Source organism: Chlamydomonas reinhardtii, chromosome 2 (assembly GCF_000002595.2).
Source record: "Chlamydomonas reinhardtii strain CC-503 cw92 mt+ chromosome 2, whole genome shotgun sequence".
Taxonomy (NCBI): Eukaryota; Viridiplantae; Chlorophyta; class Chlorophyceae; order Chlamydomonadales; family Chlamydomonadaceae; genus Chlamydomonas; species Chlamydomonas reinhardtii.
The window spans coordinates 2,785,024-2,808,853 of NC_057005.1; the positions used below are offsets into that span (position 1 = coordinate 2,785,024).

A 23,830-nucleotide genomic window follows, 5' to 3' on the forward strand; every position below is an offset into this window, starting at 1 on the left:
GTGGCATCTCCGCATCTACATAATAGTTCTTGCCTTAGGTACGCTGTCAATGACATAAGAAAGAGACGCAGACGGAACTTGAACCAGAAAGCGAACACAACTTTCGATTTCCGCAAGCGTGCTTGTGCTGCCTGCCGTCGGCATCAGGCGATATACTTAGCAGGCAGACCGTAGCCATCAATGGGCGGGAGTGCGGACGTGGCTGTGAGCCTTCCGTGGGTCGACGACGCACTTGAGGCGGTTGGCCTTGGTCGATGTCAGGTAGGTAAGCGCACACGGCGCCTCGCCTGGACGCCAGACTTGCTGGGGCGAAGAACGCGCCGGGGGAAGGGGCCCTGGGAGCGCGGAGGGAAACAGAAGGTTAGCAGCGGCCCAGCGTGCTGCACCACAGAACCGGGCTGGGCGCACGGGCTGGGTGCACAGGCTTGTTTGGCTGCCAAGGTTGTTAGTTGTTACACGGCTGCCAAGGCTTGTCCCGAAGTGACCGCCCGGCCGCACGCAGGCCCTGCTATTCCTCTATGTGGGCCTGTGCTGGATGTCGGATGCAATGGAGGTGGGAAGGGTATCATGGCCTGCCTGCATGCTCATTGATGAAGTTCACACGCGTGGCTGATTCAGCTTAGCACGTACGCACGGCACGTGCCTGATGACTCAGCCTCAAGCTGATCTCCTGGGCACTGTCCCCACGGTCACACGTGAGTGAACGTGCCGTACCGTACTCTCACGCAGGTGATGCTGGTGACCGTCATGGCACCCGCCGTGAGTACCTTGGATTGCACACAAACGGGGAGGGGGCAAAACGCCGCTGGGCAGCACGGGGCCTGGCCAGGATGCTCTTGCGCGCTCTTGGCGTAGCCACAACAAAGTCGCCAAGCGCAATGCGCACTGTTCAGCTGCATTCATGCAGGGGTCATTCGTAATCGGGCACATGTCACAATGTTTCTGATATCAGTTGGAGCAGCCGAAGCGCCGCGGCACTTGAACAGTTGCGTCCGTTGCGCCCTGACGCCGCATACCATGTTTGCGTGCATTGCAGGTGGCGTGTGAGTGGGACATCTCGCCCGAGTCACAGAGCCTGTTGGCGGGGGCTGTCTTCCTGGGGTAAGCGGCCGGGCCGGGCGAGTACAAGGCAACCCTAGCTGTTGCTGTACAGTCGTTACTACGTGACATACAGGGCACAGCAGTAGGCTCCCTGTCTTGCAGAGCCGTCGTGCGTTACGCTCAGTGTTCCTGTCCTCTGCACTTGCCATTACTTGTGTGCGTGCCGCGTGCTATTGCCCACGCAGCATGATGTTCGCCTCGCCGGCTTGGGGCGCCGTCGCTGACGTGGCGGGCCGCCGCCGGGCGTTCGGTGGCGCGGCGGTGCTGGCGGTGGTTGGCGGCGTGGCCAGCGCCTTCAGCCGCAGTCTGACGTGGCTGGTGGCGGCGCGGCTGGTGGTGGGGTCGGGGCTGGTGGGCGTACTGCCCATGTACAGCCTCATGGAGGGTGCGTGAGCGGAGAGGGGTTGCTTTGGATGAATGGGGGGAATGGCGGGTGGGGTGAAAGGAGGGATTGCTTTGGGGCGGGGAGTTTGTTAGACACCCAGATCAACCACTGCGAGCCAGGTACTACCCAAGCGCGTGGGCAGGGCGCCGCTTCACAAACGAACGCATGCACGCACGCACGCACTCATTAATGATTCCAACGCACGCAATAAGGTCAAGAGCGGAAACGTTAGAGGCTCAGGAGCACATGGGTTGAATTGCTCTGTTCTTGCGCTGCGGACTGATCGAAAGTGGGCACACATAAAATCGGCTGATTGCTGCTACTGACCTCCCCACCACAGAGTGGCTGCCTAAAGGCAGCGGCAGCAAAGGCAAGGTGCTGGTAGCACTGCAGGTAAGCAGGTGGGGTAATAGCTGCAGTCGTGTGGGGGAGGAGGCGGGCAAATGCACGTAAATCATGAGGTGAGGTCAGGTTCAAGCCCGCGTGCGTCATGTGCCTCAAACCTCCTAAACTCACAGTAGGACCCGACCCCAACCTCCAGAACGCGAACTGTCTTGCATTCGCTCTTGGCCCAATCACGTGGTGGCTACGCGGTTGCAGGGATGGTGGAGTGTGGGCACCGCCGTCGAGTCACTGCTGGCCCTCGCGCTGCTGAACAATCACGGCTGGAGGGCGCTGCTTGCAGCGTCTGTGGCGCCCCTGGGTGAGGGTTTGGCGCCCCTACGTGTGCGCAACAGCATGCGTGCGTGAATGCAACTGACTCTGAACCTGAACTACCTGAACTCTGAACCTGACTCTGCACCTGAACCTAAACTCTGATTCTGAACCTGACTCTGACTCTGACCCATGCAGTTTCCGGCTGCGGTGCACCAGCTGTGAAAGACATTGGGAACTCAGCATTTGGCTTCGCATAACATTATCAATGCCGCTAAACGGTGAATGCCTCAACAGTATCGAGATCCCTGGCGGGCTGCCTGCCGACCGACTGTAGCATGCCCTTTCCTTTCCTGCTTTGCAGCCATTGTGATTGCGCTGCTGCCGCTAGTGCCTGAGTCGCCGCACTACCTGGCCGCGCTGGGGAAACGGGTGAGCGCTCCGCGTGGAACCGGCAAGGGGTGCGCTGCGGTGTGTAAGCCGCTTTGCATGTTCATGTGCAGCCCGATAGCCCCATTGCCAAAACCTTGTTTGTGTGCCAATGACCACCATCGGCCCATGCCACCTGCCGTTCCACAGGACGAGGCGGTCAGGGTGCTGGAGGCGGCAGCCGCTCTCAACGGCCGCAGTGCACAGCTGCGGCGGCACTGGGAGGACGTGCAGCAGCGCCAACAGCAGGCGCAAGACGAGGAGCCACTGCTGCAGCAGCAGCAGCGGCGGCAGCAGCAGCAAGCCCATGTGGGTCAGCACGCGACACCGGCCTTACATCATCCCACGGTCCGCGTGCAGGCTGGTTCACGCGCGTATGCAGCCGCACATGAAGGCAACGACGCGGCCGCCGCGCCTGAGGTCTTGGAGCTGCCCAAGAGCGGCAAGGCAACAGCCGGACCAGACCTCCAGTCAGGCCCGGGCGCCGGGTCACGTGATGCCGACGCGCCGGGTCATGACACCGAGGCGGGTGCTGCAGGCGCAGGCACAGGCGCACGTGCAGAGGGCAGCAGCCGTCCGGGGTCCTCGTTACGAAGCTGCTGTGGGCGACAGGACGGCCCGTGCGGCAAGCTGGGAGCAGTGCTCGGCAGCCTGCTCAGCCCCCAGCTGCGTTGGCGCACATGCCGGCTGGCGGTCACGTGGTTCGCATCTGCGTTGTCGTACTACGGAGTTGTGATGCTGGTGCCGCTGGTGGCGGCGGGGGCGGCGCTATCGGGAAGTGGGGGCGGCGGCGGCAGTGACGGCGAGGGCAGGTCGGGTCTGGCAGGAGAGTGCCTGCCGTGGGATGCGGCCGCCGCTGCTGCAGCTGATGGTGACAGCGGCAGCAGTAGTAGGGGACTTCACCTGGTGCTGCCCACGTCCGCATACTGGAGCATGATGATCGCGGCGGCGGCGGAACTCCCGTCTCTGGTCCTTGCCTTCCTAACCGTCGACCGCTGGAGCCGGCGGCGGCTGGTATCGTACGGACTGGCCGCGACCGCTGCCGCGCTGGCGCCTCTGGCAGCTGCCGCCATCGCCTGGCGTGACGGTAGGGGTGGCGGCGGCGCTGCGTACAACTCCCCACCGCCGCCGCCCGCGCCGTCAATACCCCTGGAATGGCAGCCCCGGCGGGCCGCGGCTGGCTTTGTCTTAGCCGGAGGCGCAGGAGGCCCTGACGGCGGTCCCGGCAGCGGGAGTGTCACGGGCGCGCTGGCCTTCAGTCGGCGGCGCCTCCCCGCCACCACGACCACCACAGCACCGGTCCGCGGCGGCGCGGCAGTGGCAGCCTGGCTGCCGGTGGCCTCCGTCACCTCCGCGCGGCTGTTCGTGAGTGGCGCCTTCACGCTGCTGTACGTGCTCACGCCAGGGCAGTACCCTGCCAGTGTGCGTGGCAGCGCCTTGGGTGCTGCCAACACGCTGGCGCGTGTGGGCGCCATAGCAGCGCCGTATGTGGCGGTGGCGCTGCCAGCGCACGGGCAGCTGGCGGCTGCGCTGGCGGTGATGGCGGGCGCATGCCTGGCGGGCGCGTTTGCGGTGGCAGGGCTGGCGGATGAGGTGTGAAAGATGGAGGTGTGAGCTTTGGAAAGCAGGGGATTGGGGGTGGACGTGTGCTGTGGGTGGTGAGCAAAGCTTATGAGAAGTCTGTGAAGGGGAGTGCGCGTTAGCGGGAGCGGGAGCGGAAGTAGCCAGGCTGAGAGTTTCGACTTCTTCGGAGCGAAGTATGAGCGTCGGAGAAGGCAGGTGCGCACGACGTTTAGTGTCTTCGGCATAGAGGTCGTACACGGCGTCTGAGGCGCCCTATCACCGCAAGTGCTGCTTGTCTTTATATGTCTATCTAAATATACTGTTTTGCCGTTATCAGTGCGTTAAGTAGCATACACCCGCCCGTCCCGCCCTGTCAATTCTGTGGGTCCGAGCGCAAAGTGCCTGTATATTGTTTAGTTTAGTGTGACTGTCCATATGCGAGGGTGGCGGCAAGGGTTGTGGAGGACGTACGTTCGGTACCATTCTTGTCAGGGCACCCCTGATTCTTGTTGCTACGTGTGGGAACGCGCAACGCGGCGAGTGCGAGACAGCCCCGCATGCCCCTCGCCTTGGATGCTCCCCGTCGGCTAAGCATGACAGTCCGCTGCTGGCGAGGGTGGGCTCGTGTGGGCGGTATCACACTGCACTTTGGAAGTCGTGACCTGGCGTGTGGCTGATCTTGGACCGTACCCAGTCCCCTCATCCTGCGACCCCGATCCTGCGACCCCTGCGATCCCCTACCGTATTACAGACCAAGTCAAGCCTCCCAGTAATTCATTGAGTCTGATCAACTCTCATCGGAGCAAGGAGATAGCTGCCTCCTGGCTCCTGGCCGAAGACCAAGGAGAATCACCAAGTGCATTACATGAAGGCCTGCGTACACGCATCTGCCCTGCGCCCCGCGTTATGCAGTAACCCGCAGCCATAAGATTCACCCAAACTCATCTCCAAATTTAGCGTTCACAGCAGAATCGCTGTGGCCTCGAACCCTGCTATCTAAAGCCCCTACTGTAAAACCCAGCTGATGAGCCATACCTCATGTGCACGGACGACACTTCCGAGACCTATCTCCCCACGACAACCGCTCTCCTCCCACACGTTGCATGCATGCCCGGTCAGACACTGATCTGCAGCATCGTACCGCATCTTGACATTCATCCAGACCTGTCTGAGCCACCTATTCCAGGTAGGTATGTGAGTCCTCCCCCGGTCATGTCACACACACGCCTCCTCCGCAGCAACGCATCATGCTCTTTCCACTAGACCCTCCACTTCTGGAAGTCTCCACAGCCTTCACACTCATAGGCGGAAAGGGGCGCATGCTATATGCCTCAATTATATGCGGGCAGCGTGCCAAGGAGGGGTGTGGCAACGCCACATCTGACACACACACACACATCATCGCCACACCACACAAAACACAGCTCATGCCTCTTGGCGGTTGAGGCTGTGGGCACTCTGCTCAGCAAGCCAAACAAGCTCATCGCTTCTCCATTACAGAGTATTGCTCTGCCGAGAGGCATTCGCTCTCTTGTGTCACCTCGCAAGGGCCGAAGCACCAACAGGGGCAGACGCACTAACAGCGGTGCCACAGCGCACACGCTGCGTAGTAGCGCGCTCCCCATAAACGAGTCAGTTCACATACTCAAACAGCATGAAACACAAAGATTGAAACATAGCAAGCACATACGCATTGTCCTGCCTCTACATATTACAAGCGTTCAGCGCTGGCAGCATACAAGCATCAGGCAGACGGTCAAGCCTACCATACCTCACAACCATACCCACACGCTCGCCTTATTGCATTATGTGCGCATACGCCAATGCGCGCCTCCAACCACTTGCCATTTCCCAACAGCTGGTCCAACCACAGCACCCTTACCCGGCAGCCGAGGGCGCCTTGACTGCGGGCGCCACTGGCCGCGCTACAAGCTTGGGCATGGCGGGCGGCGGTGCCGGCAGGCGCGGCAGCGGCAGCGACAGCGCGGCGCGCGTCACGTCGTGCAGCTGCTCCTTGAGCATCAGCATCAGCGCGGCGTTCAACGCCGTCTGCAGGATCTTGGCGCGGAGGCCCTTGAAGAAGCCGCCCAGGCCCTCGTTGCGTGCCGTCTCCGAAATCACGGACCACGTGCTCACCGGCCGCGCCGCCGCGCCGCCGGGTCCGGAGCCCGCGGCCTTGGACGACGCCTGCAGCCGCGCCTTCACCACGATGAGCGGGTACGTCACCACCGTGGCGCCAATCTTGGCCAGCGCCCCCGCCAGGAACACCTCCGTCGCCGACAGCTTCACGTCAGCGGCTGACAGAAGTGCCGCCGGCTTCGCCGCGTCCGCGGCGGCGTCCACCGCGCTGTCCATCGCATCATCCGAGTCAGCGCTGCGGCGGCGTGCCAGCGCCGCCCGCGTCTCGCGGTGCTCCTCCGCCTCCAGCTCCGCCTGCTTCGCGGCGGCCGCCGCGGCGCGCGCCTCAGCGGCCAGGCGGCGGACTTTCCAGGCCTTGAGCGCGTTCATGATCTTCTCGAACAGCATGTACTGCACCGCCGGGTTGGCCAGCAGGATCATGGAGGGCAGCAGGCCCTTCCAAAAGCCGCCCAGGCCGTCCTCACGGAACACAGCCGTGATGGTCTCCCAGGTGCTGGGCGGCCGGCCGCCCGCCTTGGCGCCAGGCAGGCTCTGGTAGCCCTGTGCGGCAGGAGTGGCGCAGAGGCGTTCAGAAGGGGACAGGAGGCGGTCAGATGGGATGGGGTACGAGGAGCGGGGCAGCATTGAACAGGCCAAGTGACAGGGCTAACATCTTTGCATCGCGTCGTCATCCACGCATTCACCCCTTGCCCACCACGTCCAGCCACCCCAAAGCCACGCAGCACCGGCCGCCCCCGTCCCCTCCCAAATCCTCCAAATCCTCCCGCGCGCCTACCTGGATGCGTGTGGCCACCACTGATGCGGGCATGGTGATGAGCTGGTTGAGGGCGCCGGCGGCAGTGGCCACCAGAAGCGAGGCCACCACACCAATGTTGTCGCCGCGGCCGCCACCGGGTCCGCCGCCGATGGCGCCGGCGCGGGCGGCACGGGCGCGCTGCCAGGCGACTGCGCGCTCCTTCAGTGCGCTGTAAAAGAAGAAGTAGACGCCTGGAGAGGGCGGGCGGGGATGGAGGCAGGGACGGGGTGGGCAGGTTGAGAGCAGGAGGCACCGCCAAACTGGGTGCTTGCGTCCGGGCTTCATCGCTGCCCGGCTGCCGGGGACTAGCTGTGCAGTATGCAATGCCTGGGTGGAAGCGCGACAACCGGCGGCGACGCAGCTCACAGCGCGCCAAGGCCCGTGTACCCCAAGCAAGCAGGTGCATTTTGCGGCTCACCGCTGGACAGGCCGGACTCCACGATGTTGGGCCCCATGCCGGCATACAGCGTGGATAGCTGCAAGGGCAGACGATTGCGGCAGTAGTAGGGTGGTCAGGCATGAAGGGTATTGGAGGAAAAGACGCTGGCGAGGTGAGGCAAGGCGTGTGTGTGCGATGGAGAAAGCAGTCCCGACCCCATGCCAGCCACACAGCCCCGGCCCCTCGCATGGAGGTCACCCCACCCCTGCCGGCCCTTGCCTTGTACGTCTGCAGGAAGCGCAGAACCGCTAGCGCCTTGTTATCATCTGTTGGTACTGAGGGAGCAGCATCGCCGCTGCCCGTGGACAGGGCTTGTAGCGTGTAGATGGTCTGCGTGGGACAGGTGAGCAATGTTGCGTCACGCAAGCGCTACGCGCGACCAAAACGCGTGACCTGGGGCCTTCCAGCACAGCGCGCAGCGCAAACTACATCACTTTGGCTGCAGCTTATGGGCACCTTAAGCAAAGCCGCGCACCTTGAGCGGGTAAGTCGCAAGAAGCGCAAGTACGCTGCCGACGGAGCCGGACACGGCCTCCACAACCGCCTTGCTCGGCCCGCTCAAGGGCGCAGCCGGTCCCGACATGGTTTGCGGTTAGGGATCGGGTGAAAGCTTTCACACACACCCGTGCAAGCGGCCCAAGGCGCGTGTATCGATTCGTCGGGAACTCGGGCTCTGCGTCGCGTCTCAGGCAACCTGAGGCAAAACGCTGTGTAGGAACTGGCGCCCACTTAAACTCTCTTTGCAATGAAGCTAGCTACAAGCGACGTTGCCCCAAGTGCCAAAACAGAAGACAGAAGCTGCGCAGCTCTGCACGCTCGCTTTGGGCCATCTACAAAGTATAAAGTATGCGAACTGATAAGCGATTGATTGCCCCGTGCTGACTCGCCGTGCCGGCTAAGCGCGCGAAATGGTCACCGGTCCCGTTACTCAATTTCCCCTTGACACTGCGGGTTCAACCCCCGCACCAGGCGTATTGCGTAGAGGCTGCAGTCATTACCATAGGACTGCATTTCAGCATCAGGGCCAGCCAGATAATTAGGGTTCAACCCCCACGATCGCCCCTCGCCGCAACACCCGTCGCCAGCAGGCTGGGCACCGCCACAATTCACCACCCCTGCACAACCACAGCATCACAATTGTCCGCAAACTCATGTGCGTCTTGTAGCACCCAGCAACACACAACCTGCCCAACGCAGCCGCCTGGATAACAACACCACCACATTCCGCTAGCCCCTATTACATAGCGGTGTAGCTGGGGCCCTGGCCGCCCTCCGGCACCGTCCACTTGATGTTACGCCCCGGGTCCTTGATGTCACACGCCTTGCAGTGCAGGCAGTTCTGGGCGTTCACGTGCAGCTTTTGCCTGCCGTACTGGTCCGCCCGGTACTCGTACACGCCGGCGGGGCAGTACCGCGTCTCTGGGCCGCCGTAATGCGGCAGGTTGGAGCGCTCGAACTCGCCTTCGTCCTTGATCTGCACGAGCACGGAGGTTCAGTGCAAGGTTGCGTTATAGCATATGGCATCCCATGATACGACCACTTTGCGACCTACGATACTGTGTATCATGCACGAACGCGGCAGCAGCAGTGGCATGCACGCAACCGCAGCTCTGTAACCACCTTCCGCATCAACACAACACGCAGGAAACACAACGCCTACTGGACTCTACCTTCAGATGGCTGGGCTGGTCGTGCTCGTGGTTGGTGCCGCTGCGGTAGAGGCTGGTGGGCAGGTCGAAGCTGACCACGCCGTCCGGCTTGGCGTAGGCGGGAGGCGCGGGCGCCGCAGACAACGGCTTCAGGTGCTCGTTGTCGGGGCGGCTGCGCAGAACACGGGCAACAGCGGGTTATGAAGAAGTGAAGAGGCCCCAGCAGGAGAAGGACAGCAGCGAGCACGCCCGGATAATTCTTACACAGCACGTGCACATGCCACGTCCCTCCACCCTCCGGCCTCTGGCCTGCCTCACCCGTGCCGCAGCGTCCACGGCTCCTTGCCACGCAGTACGTAAGCATCCAGGGCTGCGTGCAGCAGGCCCGGAATAAGACCCGCACGGAAGCCGGGGCGAATGTTGCGCACCGCCGTCAGCTCCTCCCACACCCATGACCGCCTGCGTGGCGCGAGTGCCGTGCGGGGAAGGTTCAGGTCGACGACACATCGCCCAATGCCGGCCCATTGCGGCGTTGCTTGGTACCACAACAAGTGCCAGGAGTACTGTGACAACCGCCAACAACCTTGGCAAGCGCCAAGCCCTACACGTGCTGGTCCCATACCCACTTGAGCGCCTCCTCGTAGGTCGACATGTCCACAGGTCCCTGTGCACGAGGACGCATCACCACCACAATCTCAATCAACAACAATTACAAATTACATGCCTTAGTTGCGCTACCCATGTTAGTTGCCATTGACTGTTGCAATGCAAAGCTGGACATCGCATTAAGCCCCCGCCCTCTTCACAGGCAATCCCTCACCTTGGCTGGCGCCTTGTCGGATGTGAGTTGGCGAAATGCGGCCTCGCCGGCTGCCAGGCCGCTCATCATAGCGGTGTGGGTGCCCTTCGCAATGCGGCAATCACATAGCACATGACCACACAGCATTCAACGTTGGTTCCGCCAAGTTCGTGTGCAACTAGGGAAGACGCTCGCAAACGCAAGATAGGACCCTCGTCATACCTTGATTTTGGGCACGTTTAGGAAGCCAGCGGAGCAGCCCACCAGCGCGCCGCCCGGGAAGCTGAGCTTAGGGATGGACTGCAGCCCGCCTGCGTATCGAGGTGGGTTGCAGAATGCCCACGTATCACGACACGCATTGCTTCAATGACAGCCACCGGGGCGGACCTTTTGCGTGTCCGGGGCATGTACAGCGCTACTTACCCTCGTTGAGGGTGCGGGCTCCGTACTGCAGGCACGTGCCGCCCTCGATGTGCTTGCGCACAGCGGGGTGCTGCTTCCAGCGCTGGAACTCCTGCGGACACCATGGTTGGGCACAGGTTGGGCGCACGATACATTACTCTGGCGCGCAACGACCATAACTGGGACGGGCGATTCACATGAGGCCAGGTGGACCATGGCTAAAATAGCCATCAATAGTGCATGACTCACCTGGAATGTGTTGATGTGCGGGTTGTCGTAGTCCAGACCAATGACATAGCCCAGCGCCACTTTCTGAAAGTGCGCGGAGGCGTTGCGAACAATGGGCGTGGCAACGGACCGTGTTTTGGATAGACATTCGGGCCTTTGGAGCAAAATGTGCAAGCACGGAAAACTGCAATGTCAGGCTGTTACCGTGCATCGAACAAAGTCCAAACCCGTACCATATCCGTAATCCCGTATCTCCCACCTGGTCCGCCATGTGGTAGATGAAGCCGCCGCCGTACGTGTTGTGTGACGCGGGGAAGCCCACCGTGTGCACCACCGTGCCGGCCTTGTGCTGCGCCTCCGGCACCTGCCACACCTGAATACGGGAGAGGCGCACAGGGACAACAACTCAGTACTCGGTTGCAAGGCATGCTAAGCAACGCAATCAGCTACCAACGAAGGGCATAACAAAATGTGCGGATGCCGTACCCGAGTACAGATCGTGTGACTGCGTTGAACAAACCTTTGGACCGAGCATGCCTGGGGTATCACATCACCACCTTGGTCCCTGGCCCCAGCTTACCCACCTCCTTGATGCCCAGTGCGTACGTCTGGTGCTGCGCCCCCGCCGCCTGGCGCAGTCCAAAGCGCGAGATCACCTCCTGCACACATACACACACAATGACAGCTTTGTCCCTGAAGACACACACGCATTATGCTAGCAGGTGATCGCACATACAGTAGCCATGTCGCTACGGCGTTTGACAGCCGCTGCCCCTGCCTCTCCCCAGACCCTTTTCACCCAGGTGCCAGCCCTCCACCTGTGCCCCCGCCCGCGCTTCATCCCATTTAACCTACCTCCGACAACGATCCTCGGCAGCCCTCTGCCAGCAGCGTCACTCGCGCGCGCAGGTCCACCCCCGGTGCGAAGTTGGACTTGGGCTGGCCGCTCTTGGCGATGCCGAAGTCGTTTGTGGCCACGCCCTCCACCACTCCGTCCCAGTTGTACAGCAGCTACAGGGGGCGCAACGTCAGGGTCGGGGCTTGATCGTGCACTTGCGGGTGCGCTTCATGACCAAGCGGGATTGCGGGGCGCTGGTGCAAGGTGTGCGCTGGCGCATCACGTCCGCACTGGTACCAACACGCGGTGTCACATGCCCCCCACTGCAAAATTGTAACGAGCATGTCCTTTTGGGAACTGGGTTCCTCTCATTTGGTATCCGTGTTAATGCTGCGCGTCCACGCGCCCCCCACGCCTTGCTGCTGCTGCTTACGGTGAGGTTGTAACTCACATTCTTGCCCGCGAAGCCTGAGTAGATCTCCACCCCCAGCGCCTCCGCCCGCTTGGCCAGCCAGCGGGTCACCTCGCTCAGACTGACCACGTAATTCTTGTTCCTGTCAGGCCGCACATCCATATTCGCATGGTGCGTAGGATAGGATGCCAAGCCAAATGTTGGTACCACACACCATGGCACGGCTGCATCCGCTCGGGGGCCATTGGATGCTCGGCTGTGTACTCGCGCATATCCAGCTCATCCAGTTGGGCTTCGGGGGGCCCTGGCACCGGCAGGCCGACTGCAGGCGTGCAGCGCATTACGGTAACATCCAACGTGTGGATCCATCAGGCGACTACTTAACATTCCCTGTTGTCGGCACCTGGTCCGGCTGCCGTGCCACTCACTTGTTGTGCATGGTGGGCGGCGTGGGCAGGCGGAGCGACCAGGTGGGGCTGGCCAGCACCCGGAAAGCGTCTGACGTCACCTTGACCTGTAGGCCATCCGACCCCCGGCCGCAAGGATCACCACAATCGGCAGCTGCACATCACACCGGTATACTCGGGGCACGCTCCGTGCATGGCTGTGCGTGCATTGCCGCTGTCTGCTGCGGCAGTGCGGCACCCACCCTAGGCGGACCCCTACCCAAGTACAGCATGGTGACGTACCGCTCGCCCATACTTGGCCCAATCAATCACATCTTGCAATTACAGCGGCTCAACCGACGCCCCAAACCACAACCCGTACCATCATGCAGCTGCGCCCACTGCACACAACACGCTGATGGCCAGCCTAGCCAGCCAGCCCTGTGAGAGCAGTACCTTAATGGGGCAGTCGGGATCCTCCTTCCACTCGGGGATCAGCTCGTCCAGCGCCTTTGTCTCCAGCACGTTGCCCGACAGGATGTGCGAGCCCACCTAGCAACATTACAAGGGGGCCAGCGGTACAAAGACAGCCTTGCGTGTTGCATCACCAGCCCGTGTTTTGCACAAGTACCATAATACGGTACCGGTGTCACCGGCCCTGTTTGGCCTTTCGCCTCGCCCCCCGCCAACCCATCGGCAGTCACCTCCCCACCCGAGCGGACAACCTACCTCGGCCCCCTTCTCAATGACGCACACACTGATGTCCTTTCCAGCAGCCTGAGATGACTGTCATGGGACAAGAGAAACGAAGAGGGCTGGGTGCACGTAACGCTGGTGGCCGAGTCCGCGGCTCCGCCCCCCAGTAGTGCAGATCCTAGAAGGCGGGGCACATGCACGTGGACAACAGAGCAGCCGACAAGGACTTCCTTGCTCGCCACGCACCGTCTTCAGGCGAATGGCCGCGGAGAGGCCGGCCGGCCCCGCGCCCACTACCAGGACATCATAGCGCATCTCCTCGCGTGCGGGTTTGGCCGTGTCTGGGCTGGCCTGCGCCGAGTGCGCACGCCATAACCCACAACACGCCAGCTGTGCTCTGCCGAGGCGCCACGCTGCAGCAGCCGCGCGAGGCACTAGCATCGCGGGCAACATCCTTTGGCGACTCAGATTGCAACTCCCCTGAGCTATAATGCAACGAAAGTTTGTGCCGTTAGATCATTTATATTCGTTACGTGTTGCACACTCTGGGCAAGGCCAGCGATCAATGAACCAAGGCTTCCAACGCGGACAAAATCGCAGATAAGGAAACCGTCAGGACTCGTTTGACAGGTACATAAGATGATGTCCATCCGTGACAAGCATGCGAGTGACGTGGGAATGTGTGCGGATCCAAACCGTAGCGATTTCCCCAGTGTCTTCCCCGACTCCCCGACTCCCCGTTCCCAGCGGTGGATATCGGCCCACAGGGACGTTTCACAGCATTAGTTCTGCCGGTCTTATCAAGAGCTGAGGTGGTTGTTGCACAAGGCATTGATATATCGCGGCGATGGGCAGGATGGCCTCACTCCTCCTGATTTACACCGCATGAACTCTCGTGCTGGCTTGTCCGCTGGAGTATTCAAGCTTGACACCTTATAAGCTTTGATAGCCAAACACATTATCTTGTAGAGCCCTTCCAGCCGCGTGCTGAAACACGGTTTTCTAAGTGCTTTGCGTTGGAACACGCCCTAGTCGCTCCTCCGCGCTTGACAATGTTTTAAGCTCTTTACTGAATAGTAACATCCTTGGGCATCTTGACTTCAGTACTTAGCAAAAGATGGTGAGGTGACCGCAGAGCAAGGCAACACTGGCCGCGTCGGTGGCTGAACAGCCTACTCTTACTCTGCAGGGCTGTGGGGCCTCATCAGCTAAAGGGGCGGCCTTGTCGCCTTCCCCGGGTGAACCTGGACTCGGCAGCGGCAAGCAGACATCCCCGCCAAGCACTTCCAAGGTAAAATTCTGTTTTGACATAAATATACAAAGCAGCATATGTGCGCGGGCTTGGAGCAAGCGCTCGCGCAGGCAGCATTCTCGGTTATCCAGCGCGCACAAGGAGACTAAGAGACTCGCTACGGTTGGGTCTCGTATGAAGCAGTTTGTGATGAAGCTGGCTCGATGCCATTACTGCGAGGGCACGAATGGCGCACGGGCGAATTGCAACGCTGTCAAGGACTTTAAGAGCCCGCAAGGACTCATTCTCTCCCCAAGCGTGCAGTGAATTGAGAGGGAAAAAACCCGGGCGCGTTTGCTTGCTAGCGCCCCGCCCTGCCAACGCGTTTGCGGCGACCCTTGCACTCCCCAGGCCTGTCCCCAGGCTGCCGCGTGCCATATACCAACCACTCTTGCGCCTCCCCCTTCACAGAAGGACTCAGCAGCTACCATAGAAGACAAGCCTACTCAAGCAGACGGTACGTTGTCCGACTTCCTGTGGGCGCACCCTGGGTTGTGGTTAAAGGCCGTAGCCTGCAGATTCGTTGCCTTCGCTGCTCCTCTTCGATAACGTGATGAACCTACCCTTGCAGGTTCTGCATCGGCAGTATCTGCCAATGGGGCCTCATCTACTGCTGTGCACAGCGGCGCTCCTCCACCTTCAACTCCACCCGTTGCGGAGAGCGCGTCGCCAGCGCAATCTGGGCAAGCAGTAGCAGCTCTGCTATCGCTTGTTGGGGCCGTCCCGGGCAGCGGCGGCGGAGCCAGCGATGCGGCGGATGAGCCGCCACCTCGGGCACCGTCGCAGCAAGCAACGCCCGCACCAGCACCGCTTGCAAAGCGACCCTCTGGCTCAGGCTCAACGCCACCGCCACCCCAATCCCAGTCCTCAGTGGGCAAGCTCCCGCCGCTGATGACGAAGCCCTCAAAATCGTCGTTGCCGCCTATCGGCGGCAGTAGAGGGTCGTCCACCGGGAGCGTGCCGCCACAACTGCCGGCGGTTTCCTCCGCTAATGACGCCTCGACACGGCCGGCACTGCTGGTGCCACGGCTAGGACCCGGGCCGATTGCGTGCCTGGCAGCGCCTGCTCGCTCACGGTCACAATCCGGGGGTGGCCAACCGGTGAGTATCACTGATGCACTTGCCCATCTGTCGCGTTATTACGTTGTTAGGTAGGTATGGAAATCTGAGACTTTCGTTCCATTCTTATGATCGCAGTCAGCAGCCGCCCTGGAGGCGCAAGTGGCACAGCTGTCCAGCAGGGCGGGGCCGGACGCACAGTGTGTCGCCGCCGCTCGCATCCGCGAGGCGCTGTGCAGCCGTAACCCGCCGGTGCAGGCGCTGCTTGACGCTGGCGTGGCGGCACCGCTGGTGCGGCTGGTGAAGGAGGGGCCGGCGGCTGCGCGCGTGGACGCGGCGTGGGCGATGGTGAACATTGCCGCCTCGTCGGAGTATGCACACGCCGAGGCGCTGTGCAACGAGACTGCGACGGAGGTGCTGGTGGAGGTGCTGGGCGGCGGCAAGCAGCGGCAGTCCAACGCGGGCGGCAGCAGCAGCAGCGGCGCTGCCAGCACCAGCGGCAGCGATAGCGCGCTGGCTGAGCTTTCGCTGTGGGCTCTGGGCAACATCGCAGGCGCGATGCACCCAGGCATGCGGACGCAGGCGCTGGCGGTGGATGTGCTGGATGCGGGGGCGCTGCGCGCGGTGCTGACGGTGATGGAGCGGGAAGCGGCTGGGGCGAGCACGAGCGCGCCAGTCGCCAGTCCGCTGCTGCGGGTAGCGACGTGGTGCCTGCACAACCTGGCCAAGCACAAGCGGGAAAAGGAGATGGTAGGTAGCGTGCAGGGCGGGCGGCGTGGGTGCGGAAGCGTTAACGTTGGCGCTGAAGCACTGTGCTCATGCCAGAGTCAGGAGAAAGGGGACAGGCCGTACACAACGATCGCCGAGCGTACAGTACCATGCATACTGGTAAGCATGCTGGCAGACATCAGCCTCACCCTCAACCCTTAAGAACCACCACGCTGCTCTGCTATCCACAGGTGGACTCGATCCCTGTCGTGACAAAGCTGCTGGTGGAGGCGGCGGACACGGAGGTGCTCACATGCGCGGCCTGGGTTCTGGCGTTCCTGGGTTCCAACGAGGACAACAAGAGCCACATAAAGCAGGCGCTGTCGGCACTTCCGCGCCTGGTGCAGTGGGTCAGGTGGGTTGAGGGGCGGCCAGGGTACGCTTTTGCTGTGGCTATTGCTGTGGCAGACGGTCCGTGCTGGGGCTTAGCGAGGGTCTGGCACGGCTCACCCACGCCTTCCTTCGCCCCCACCGACCCTACAGGGAGGCCTCATCCAGCCTGGCCACGCCCTCGCTGCTGAGCGTGGGCACCATGTGTACCGGCTACATGCGCGCGCTGGACTACAGCGAGCAGGTGGTGGAGGCGGGCGGCGTGCCGGCCATGCTGTCCTACCTGCAGCGCGCCGCGGCCGGCGGGCTGGCGGCGGCGCGGCGGGCCATGGTGAAAGAGGCGCTGTTTGCGCTTAGCAACGTGGCGGGCGCCAACTGCGCCACCGTGCGGGCCATGCTGGATGCGGGTGAGCGGGCGAGGGGAATCAGGAGAGGAGGCGCGCGGTGTGCGGTATATTGGCGTGATGAACGTTTGGGCCAAAGGGACTGGGGAAGCAGGGCGGTGCAGAGAGTGCAGCTGATGCATAGCCCGAATTCAACACCGATGCATCGCCTTTGTACCCCTTTGTGATGAGTGTAATCTCTTGTGTTGCCCGCCTTTCCGCTCCCACAGGTGTGTTCCCGGCCGTCATCGACCTGCTGCGCCAGGCCTCGGGCGACGATGAGATCCTCAACGAGTGCCTGTACGTGCTGACCAACCCCTGGGACCCGCTGGTGGGGGCGGACGTGCCCACCAGTCAGGCGCTGGTGGCTAGCGGCATCTTGGAGGAGCTGCACGGGCTGTTGGACCCCGCCGCGCCCGGAGACCGCCTCAGCCTTCTGCTCAAGGGCCTCGGGGTGAGCGCGCGGGCGCAGTGGGCCGGTGGCGTGGATAACAGCCGGTGACGGGTGGCAGCCGTGCCAAGGGAGGTGTATATAAGGGTTGTGGACTTGAAGGGCCCTGCGCGTAGTGTGGTTGTCCAGGCCTTACCCCTCCACCACCGCTCTTCGGTGATCCCTCCATGCCCTGCAGGACGGCCTGAAGCGCGGGCAGCAGCTGATGACGTACGAGGCCAACATGCGGCTGGTGGACCACGGCCCGGAGGCGGCGGCGGCCATGCCGGCGGTGCAGAACCCGGTGGTGACGCTGTATGTGAAGCTGGGCACGGTGCAGCGCATTGAGGCGCTGAACAGCCACACGGACGAGGAGGTGCATACGCGCGCCAACGGCATCATCACCGTGCTGCGTTTCTTCATGGAATAGAGTGGGGGCTTGAGAGTGGATTGCTCCGGAGGCCCTGCAGGCGGGATGGGTGGGAGGGATTCATTAGATGGGAGAGCAGGGTGGCTGGGCGGACGGAATGGCTGGTGGGAGAGCGGACTGGAAACGCGAGATGTGGTGTGGGGGTGGGTGGCGTCAATGCGAGGGTAGGCTAGTGTACTTCGTGGGCGTAGGGAAACCCGGCGTAACAGGTCATGGCAGTGTGCACTTTTGGGAAGATGATGGGAGACTAGGTCGTTTCGGTCCTGGAATGGCGCCGCGGGCTGCCTTCTCCCGGACAGCGGCCAAGCTGCCGTTGAGATCTAGGACAAGCGAGAGCAACTGTAGCGTCACAGGATCGTGGGCCCTTGGAGGGAAGAGGGTCAGGCGTGAGTATGAGAGACTGCATGTGGCACGTCAGCGAAACGAGGACACAGCACAAACGAGTAAGCTAGGTCGGGTGGAGCGTGGTGGAGGCCTGGCAGGACCAGGCGACCAGGCCGGGCTTGCAGACTGTGGTGATTCCCTAACAGGGGCGGCAAATTTTCCGTTGCACGTGTCTCCTGAATCAGGGCTGGATGAGTGGATATCTCGATGACACGTGCGGCTTGAGACTGCGTATACATGACAAAGCTGCAAGCAATACGGACGTTATACATGAATGCGGATGTTACAGAGGGGACAGTCCCAGCCCCCCAGCCGTTTAAAATGGGGAGGGGTGTGTGCGCCAGCGCGGTGTATTGTTGTGCTGCCTCCTGGTGGGCCGCGCCCGGGCCCTATGGATGGCTCGCCCGCACCGGCCGCGAACGCTGCCGCTGCTCACCCCACGGCTGACCACTACTGTATGTAGGTCTGCCATAGACGCTGACCGAAGTAGATACAGGTGGGGCTCCTCCGCGGGTTCCGCCGTGTTCCGCGCTGCGATGTCGGCGTGGTCGGCGGACACCCGGGCACGAACCCAGGGCGACATTTGTCCAAGCAGGGCTATCCATTTGTGTTTATCGTACTGTCAGGAGGAAGCCCCGCATAGTGAATAGTCTGTCTGGGCTCTGACTCCTGCGCCGTAAAGTTGGTAACGAAGGAACCAACTTGGCTGCGGCCACCCGATTCCGCGCATAATTAACATCATCATAAGTTAACTGTACCCTAGCAAGCTGATAACGTTGAAGACGCCCTGTGCGTTGCGAAGCTTTGGCATTCCATCGCTCGCGACCGAGGTTCAGAGCTGAAGCGCTTTCAGAGAGTTCACGGCACAATACCAAAAGTGCTGTCTACCCTGAGGACCGGCGTGCTGGGCGACGGCGGCAGGGGCACAGCCCCCGCGCTGCCGTCGCCCCTGACAGGCGCGCTGGCGCTGACGCCGTGCCGCTCGCGCAACGGAGCATGGGCGCCGTCAGCTCCGGTTGCATCGCAGCGCAGCTTGATGTGTGTTGCGGCGAGGCATGAGCATCACGGCTATCGTGCAGCGCCAGCGGCCTCTGGCGCGTTGTCGGCGTTCCTAGCCGCATCGGGGCCTCAGGGGCCGCGCCGCTGTGTGCGTGCGGCGGCCGCATCCTCGAAGACCGCCGCGGCGCGTGACCTCTGGAGTGAGTGATGCGCTGGTCCAGATTCCATGCTTCTGTCATCACTATCATAAACTTGTTTCGCAACACATCCTCTGTGCTGCCACGCGGCATCGCGGCACCTCACGACTCTAGACTGTTCACCACCCGCCGCCACCCCACACTCGCGTCATCAAACTCCCATCGCCAAACCCTCGGCGCAGGCTACGACAGCTCGGCTGTGGCAACTATCCAGCTGGAGTCGTTCAAGGTGTTTCACCGCCTCAGCTTTGGGCACCGCAACCCGCGCACCTACGTGATCGTGGTGTACGACCCGGCCAGTAGGGCGTGTCGGGCCATGGAGACTGAGGTGCGCACGTGTCTAGGGCCACAGATCATTCATAGGGGAGCACTCGCATGAGATACGCACGTACGATTTGGCCCACCGCCACGTACAAATTCGCACCGTTCCTGCTCCTTGCCCATAACAACGCGTCAAGCCAGTGAAGCCACACGGCGACGACTTTCCTGCGCCCCCGCACGCCCTCACCTCCTCGCACCCTCGCGCCCGTGGACCCCCATGTCCTCGCACAGGTGGAGCGGCTGGCCACGGGCCTGCGGCATTGCCCCACCGTGCGTGTGGCCAAGCTGGACGCCTCTTCGCCCGAAGCGGCCGCCTTCCTCAACGCCGCGTTCGGGGGTCGCCTGGCGGAGCGCCGCCTGCCCGCTGTGCTGCTGTACCCGGAGGCTGCCACCGGCTATGTGCGGCTAAAGGGTGGGTGCGTGGGGTGGGTGAGCAGGCGCATGACTCTGTCGTGGAAAAGGGTATGGATGGCGGGGTGTGGATAAGGGGTGTGTGTGGATGGGTGTTGATGGATGAGTACGGGTTGCTGGGCTGGTAGACGCTGTGCTGGGTTGGGCACGCGCTGGGGGTTTGATCACCCGGCCTGACCCCAGCCCGTCCGCACGGCCCTTGCCTTGGCCACCAGGCCGCTATGCCACCGCTGAGGACATGCTGCGCGGCATCAACAAGATGTACGGCGTGTCACTGCCGCATCGAGCGCCCCTGGCTCTGCAGGTGCGCGATGGGAAGCGCTTCTTTAAGAATAAGGAAACTTGCCTTGAAGCACAGAGCGTTACGCGGATAAAACACTGGCGCATCCCGAAACCCTGCATGGAGAGTGCAACTATTAGAAATGATACATTTGCCTTCCCTGGCACTTCCTGCAGGGCCTGCCGGAGATAGCGCTGTCGGGTGAGGCGGTGGCGGCGGGAAAAGAGGCGGCGCAGGATCCAGATCTAATGCAAGTCGCATTGGATCGGAAGAAGCGACGCGACCAGTTCCGGCAGTTGCTAGAAGACGTGGCGGACGCACGTGACGCGGCGGCGGCCAAGGCAGCGGCAGTGGACGGCCCGGCGGCGGGCGTGGTGGCAGCCGCGGCGGCTGGGGAGCAGCGGGCGGCATCTATGTCGGTTGCGCCGGCGGCAGCGGGTGCGTGTGTGCCCTCCCAAAGCCCCAACGTGTGCCTGTATTAGATGGCAGCAAACCCTGATGCACTGATTTTGTTCTTGTAGATCTACTGGAGGTCTTGACACCCAACTAATGCTCGTTACATTGTTGCCCCCGCTTCTGTTCAGGCTCTGGGTATTGGAACCGGGACAAGGCCATGCTCTGGGGTGCGCTAGCGGCCATCAGGTGTGCCCATCATGCCTTGCAGTTGCAGTGCCCCATGAAACAAATTGTCACCTCCACAACAGTATCCGCTGCACAATGGCCCATCAGCTCCACCCGTGCAGCAGTACAACCTCCTGCTCCCGTCGCTCTCCCTGCATTCAGCCGCGCACCCCACGGCCCACACGTGAGCCGCTTCCCCAACCCAACCAACAACCTTTTTGCACCCACTGATCCACCTGCACCTGGCCTGGCTTTGTGTAGCGTGTTCACATTCGCCTGGGACGCCGGCCTGTCCTCGGTGTGGGACCGCTGGCAGCTGGAGCGCCGCCAGCGCAAGCGTGCACGTGGCGTGCAGTACGACAAGGACCAGGACATGGAAGACCTGGGCACCATGCTGTACGACGGTCTGGCGGAAGACCGCATGCTCGTACCACGTGGCGGCGGCAGCGGCAGCAGTAGTAGCAGCAGCAGCATCAGCAGTACCGGCGGCAGCGGGAGCTGGATCGGTAGCGGGACGGGTGGTGCTGAAGCGGCGGGGCAAGGAGGGGAGGGGCAGGGGCCAGCGGGACCGTCGGGGCGAGGTGATGCTGGCACGGCGGCAGGCGGCGGAGCGGGCCTGACTGCGGCGACTGGGGCGGCGTTGCAGGAGGATGCGGGTGGGCAGGGGGGTAGCAATGGCGCACCGTCACCAGGCCGTGGACCGCGCGCATGAGGTGTGTGACACGTCCAGACTTCATGCGCACGCCTTACACACTTGCACTCCACGGCGCTGTGAGTCACAAGTCAGGTGCAGGACTACCCAAGGGACTACCGCAGAACCGCGCACGCGTTACGTATGACAGAAATGACAGCTTGCCGGCCTTCTTTGCGCTAGCCCGTCGGTTGCAGCGTTACATGGTTTGTGGCAATGCTGCCCTTCACGTTGAGGGTTGAATGCATGTGCGGAGCGGAAGGGCCGGGCAAGGCCACGTCGAGGAGGGGAGCCGCCCAGGGCCAGGGTACGGCACCGACATGCTAGCGAGGCCGGCTGATGTTTGGTTATGGGCAGGCAGGGCGTACGGTAGGCAGCGGCACGTGTGTTCCTGCTGCAGCCTTCTGTTGGTGGGGTTATCGAAGATGCTTTCAGGAAACGAATGCGCATGGAAGGAACAGACCGTGAAGGCGTGACAGTGAGCGCTTGCCACACCGCTGGTGCTGGTACCACGTACGTCCTGCATTCCCACAGGCTGTAGGGTCGTGAGTGCGGACGGTCGCAAATGCTGCGGCTAGGCATGCACAGATTGCATTGGTTACAAGAGGGACCTGCTGACGCAGTTCACGAGCCAGTGACGTGATGCACAGTTGCACACGCCTTTCCCCAGCCTTCCTTGCCCAAATGAACACGACGCAAGGGCGTCGGCGACAAGGAACCTGATGGTTTCCGCTCGAGCGCAGCGAGTTGTCGGAAACCAAGGTTTCCTGCGCTCGGAGTGTGCACAGTTGTGGGCCCCGAAGGGGCGTGGCGTGTGTGTGTTTGTTGTTTGGGGCCCATGCGCGGCATGGGCGGTGGGCCCGGTTAAGTAGCAGAGCGCTGTGTCGCGCTCGCTACTTTGCGAGTTTCGTTCTGTCAGTACTGACGCCGTCGTCCCTGGCTACGCTCTATCTTTGCGTGGCTACACGGCGGTTCGGGCTCGCCCTCCCAACCCCGCACGAAGACCGCAGTTCTCTGCTTGCAGGTACCCTCTCCGGCGGCGGAGCCGCCCTCACAAATTGTAACACGACGCAATGCATGGAAACGTTAAGAGTACTCCCTGCCCTCGGTAGTCTGTGGGATACGTACGGTAGGGCCTTGTCCAGCATTGCATCAGGCAGAACGGGCTGCTACATAACTTCCAGCCGCGCTCCCGTGTGCAGTCATGTGGGCGGAACGCCCCAAGACCCAGACGGCGTGAGAGGCACGGGCGCACGGCGGTGGCGCCTGTGACGCCGGTAAGCCACCATCACGCTGGGCCCATACGTATGCCTCTCATTAGCGCCGCTGTGAACAAGCAATCTCCCGCTGCACATCCGCTGGACATCTTCAACGCCCTTCCAAATTTACCCTGCCCCTGTGTCTAACACAGGAGTATCGGGTACAAGAGCCAGGGAGCACGAGGTGCACGAATAATGGACGCAGTTTGTCACGGCTGCAGGTCTTTCTTCGGCCCCGGCACGACACACAGCCGCTGCAGCCTACCAGCCTCTTTGGTGCCGTTCGTGCCTTCGTGGGTCACTGCCAGAAGAGGTTGCAGCCTCGCCCACAGCTGGGGTTGCCTGTGCAAGCCCGGGCGGCCACGTGTGGTTGGCCACAGCAGGCCACAGCACGCCCCACCTTGCAAGGGCTATGTGTACAGCCGCTTGAGTGCCCGTCAGTGCCATGCGCGGCAGGACCTTGCACACCCGCAAAGGCCACAAAGCGTTTGGACGCCGCGCTTCGGTGCGCATGCTCGATGTGTTTCAAATTGCCGTGAACAGCGGGGCCTACAGCTCTGGGTCTAATTACTGCGCTGTCGTTGTAAACGTGAGCTGTGAGTTCACGTGACGACATCGAGTCCGACGCTTTCAGAGGCAGCCCAGCCTAAATTTATCATAAGCGCGTACTCGCGGCAGCTGCCAATGTATGCATTGCTTGCGCGATCTTGCATTACAGTATGGGCCCGACCTTGCTATGCATATGGATGAGAAAATCGCCGCGTGCTGTCTGTGCAGTGGGACCTGAGCTGCAGACGCAACCAACGCTGGCGGAAATAACAGATCGTGGATCGCTCATTTATGCGTCATGGATTCAGCGAAGCTAAGGCTGACCTTTTTGGCCGAGTCTAGGCTGCTCGTGGCTGCGGGCAGACAGCGGAAGCGCCCGCGAACGCCGCCGGTGTGCTTTAAGTTTGGCATCCAATTGATGTGAGGTAATATACAAACTAGTTTCTTTAACTCGCCGATGTTGCGTGCAAACGGCCAAGTGGCGAAGGCCGGGGAAGTAGCGAGGCGGGCG

General features: G+C 62.0%; 6 protein-coding genes across 6 annotated transcripts; 3 read left to right on the top strand and 3 right to left on the bottom strand.

Annotated features, from left to right (window-relative positions):
* Positions 1-2: 2 nt before the first annotated feature.
* CHLRE_02g094200v5 (uncharacterized protein) lies at positions 3-4,800 on the top strand. The gene is made up of 9 exons (XM_043059485.1): positions 3-261; positions 503-553; positions 730-759; positions 1,037-1,101; positions 1,287-1,486; positions 1,827-1,879; positions 2,087-2,189; positions 2,505-2,572; positions 2,720-4,800. The coding sequence occupies exons 1-9, from the start codon at positions 181-183 to the stop codon at positions 4,166-4,168; spliced, it is 2,100 nt and encodes a 699-aa protein (XP_042927119.1). The 5' UTR covers positions 3-180; the 3' UTR covers positions 4,169-4,800.
* Positions 4,801-4,865: 65 nt separating this feature from the next.
* Positions 4,866-8,331, bottom strand: CHLRE_02g094250v5 (uncharacterized protein). The gene is made up of 5 exons (XM_043059486.1): positions 7,982-8,331; positions 7,726-7,836; positions 7,486-7,543; positions 7,047-7,258; positions 4,866-6,811 (listed from the first exon to the last, which is right to left on the bottom strand). Exons 1-5 carry the CDS (start codon positions 8,087-8,089, stop codon positions 6,011-6,013), a joined length of 1,290 nt encoding a protein of 429 aa, XP_042927120.1. The 5' UTR covers positions 8,090-8,331; the 3' UTR covers positions 4,866-6,010.
* An 84-nt stretch (positions 8,332-8,415) lies between these two features.
* On the bottom strand, positions 8,416-13,521 carry CHLRE_02g094300v5 (uncharacterized protein). The gene is made up of 16 exons (XM_043059487.1): positions 13,163-13,521; positions 12,950-13,006; positions 12,677-12,772; positions 12,263-12,348; positions 11,874-11,976; positions 11,440-11,595; positions 11,169-11,243; positions 10,844-10,957; positions 10,606-10,668; positions 10,378-10,468; positions 10,177-10,265; positions 9,976-10,059; positions 9,782-9,819; positions 9,474-9,614; positions 9,177-9,327; positions 8,416-8,980 (listed from the first exon to the last, which is right to left on the bottom strand). The coding sequence occupies exons 1-16, from the start codon at positions 13,229-13,231 to the stop codon at positions 8,744-8,746; spliced, it is 1,650 nt and encodes a 549-aa protein (XP_042927121.1). The 5' UTR covers positions 13,232-13,521; the 3' UTR covers positions 8,416-8,743.
* A 141-nt stretch (positions 13,522-13,662) lies between these two features.
* On the top strand, positions 13,663-18,289 carry CHLRE_02g094350v5 (uncharacterized protein). Its single transcript, XM_001701759.2, has 9 exons — positions 13,663-14,036; positions 14,106-14,207; positions 14,619-14,664; positions 14,779-15,308; positions 15,405-16,016; positions 16,226-16,389; positions 16,518-16,771; positions 16,978-17,201; positions 17,377-18,289. Exons 1-9 carry the CDS (start codon positions 14,034-14,036, stop codon positions 17,605-17,607), a joined length of 2,166 nt encoding a protein of 721 aa, XP_001701811.2. The 5' UTR covers positions 13,663-14,033; the 3' UTR covers positions 17,608-18,289.
* Positions 18,290-18,612: 323 nt separating this feature from the next.
* On the top strand, positions 18,613-22,587 carry CHLRE_02g094400v5 (uncharacterized protein). Its single transcript, XM_043059488.1, has 7 exons — positions 18,613-19,190; positions 19,370-19,515; positions 19,740-19,920; positions 20,135-20,223; positions 20,376-20,637; positions 20,784-20,841; positions 21,082-22,587. The coding sequence occupies exons 1-7, from the start codon at positions 19,028-19,030 to the stop codon at positions 21,530-21,532; spliced, it is 1,350 nt and encodes a 449-aa protein (XP_042927122.1). The 5' UTR covers positions 18,613-19,027; the 3' UTR covers positions 21,533-22,587.
* A 29-nt stretch (positions 22,588-22,616) lies between these two features.
* CHLRE_02g094426v5 (uncharacterized protein) lies at positions 22,617-23,772 on the bottom strand. The gene is made up of 2 exons (XM_043059489.1): positions 23,171-23,772; positions 22,617-23,112 (listed from the first exon to the last, which is right to left on the bottom strand). The coding sequence occupies exons 1-2, from the start codon at positions 23,215-23,217 to the stop codon at positions 22,980-22,982; spliced, it is 180 nt and encodes a 59-aa protein (XP_042927123.1). The 5' UTR covers positions 23,218-23,772; the 3' UTR covers positions 22,617-22,979.
* Between the last annotated feature and the right edge of the window lie 58 nt (positions 23,773-23,830).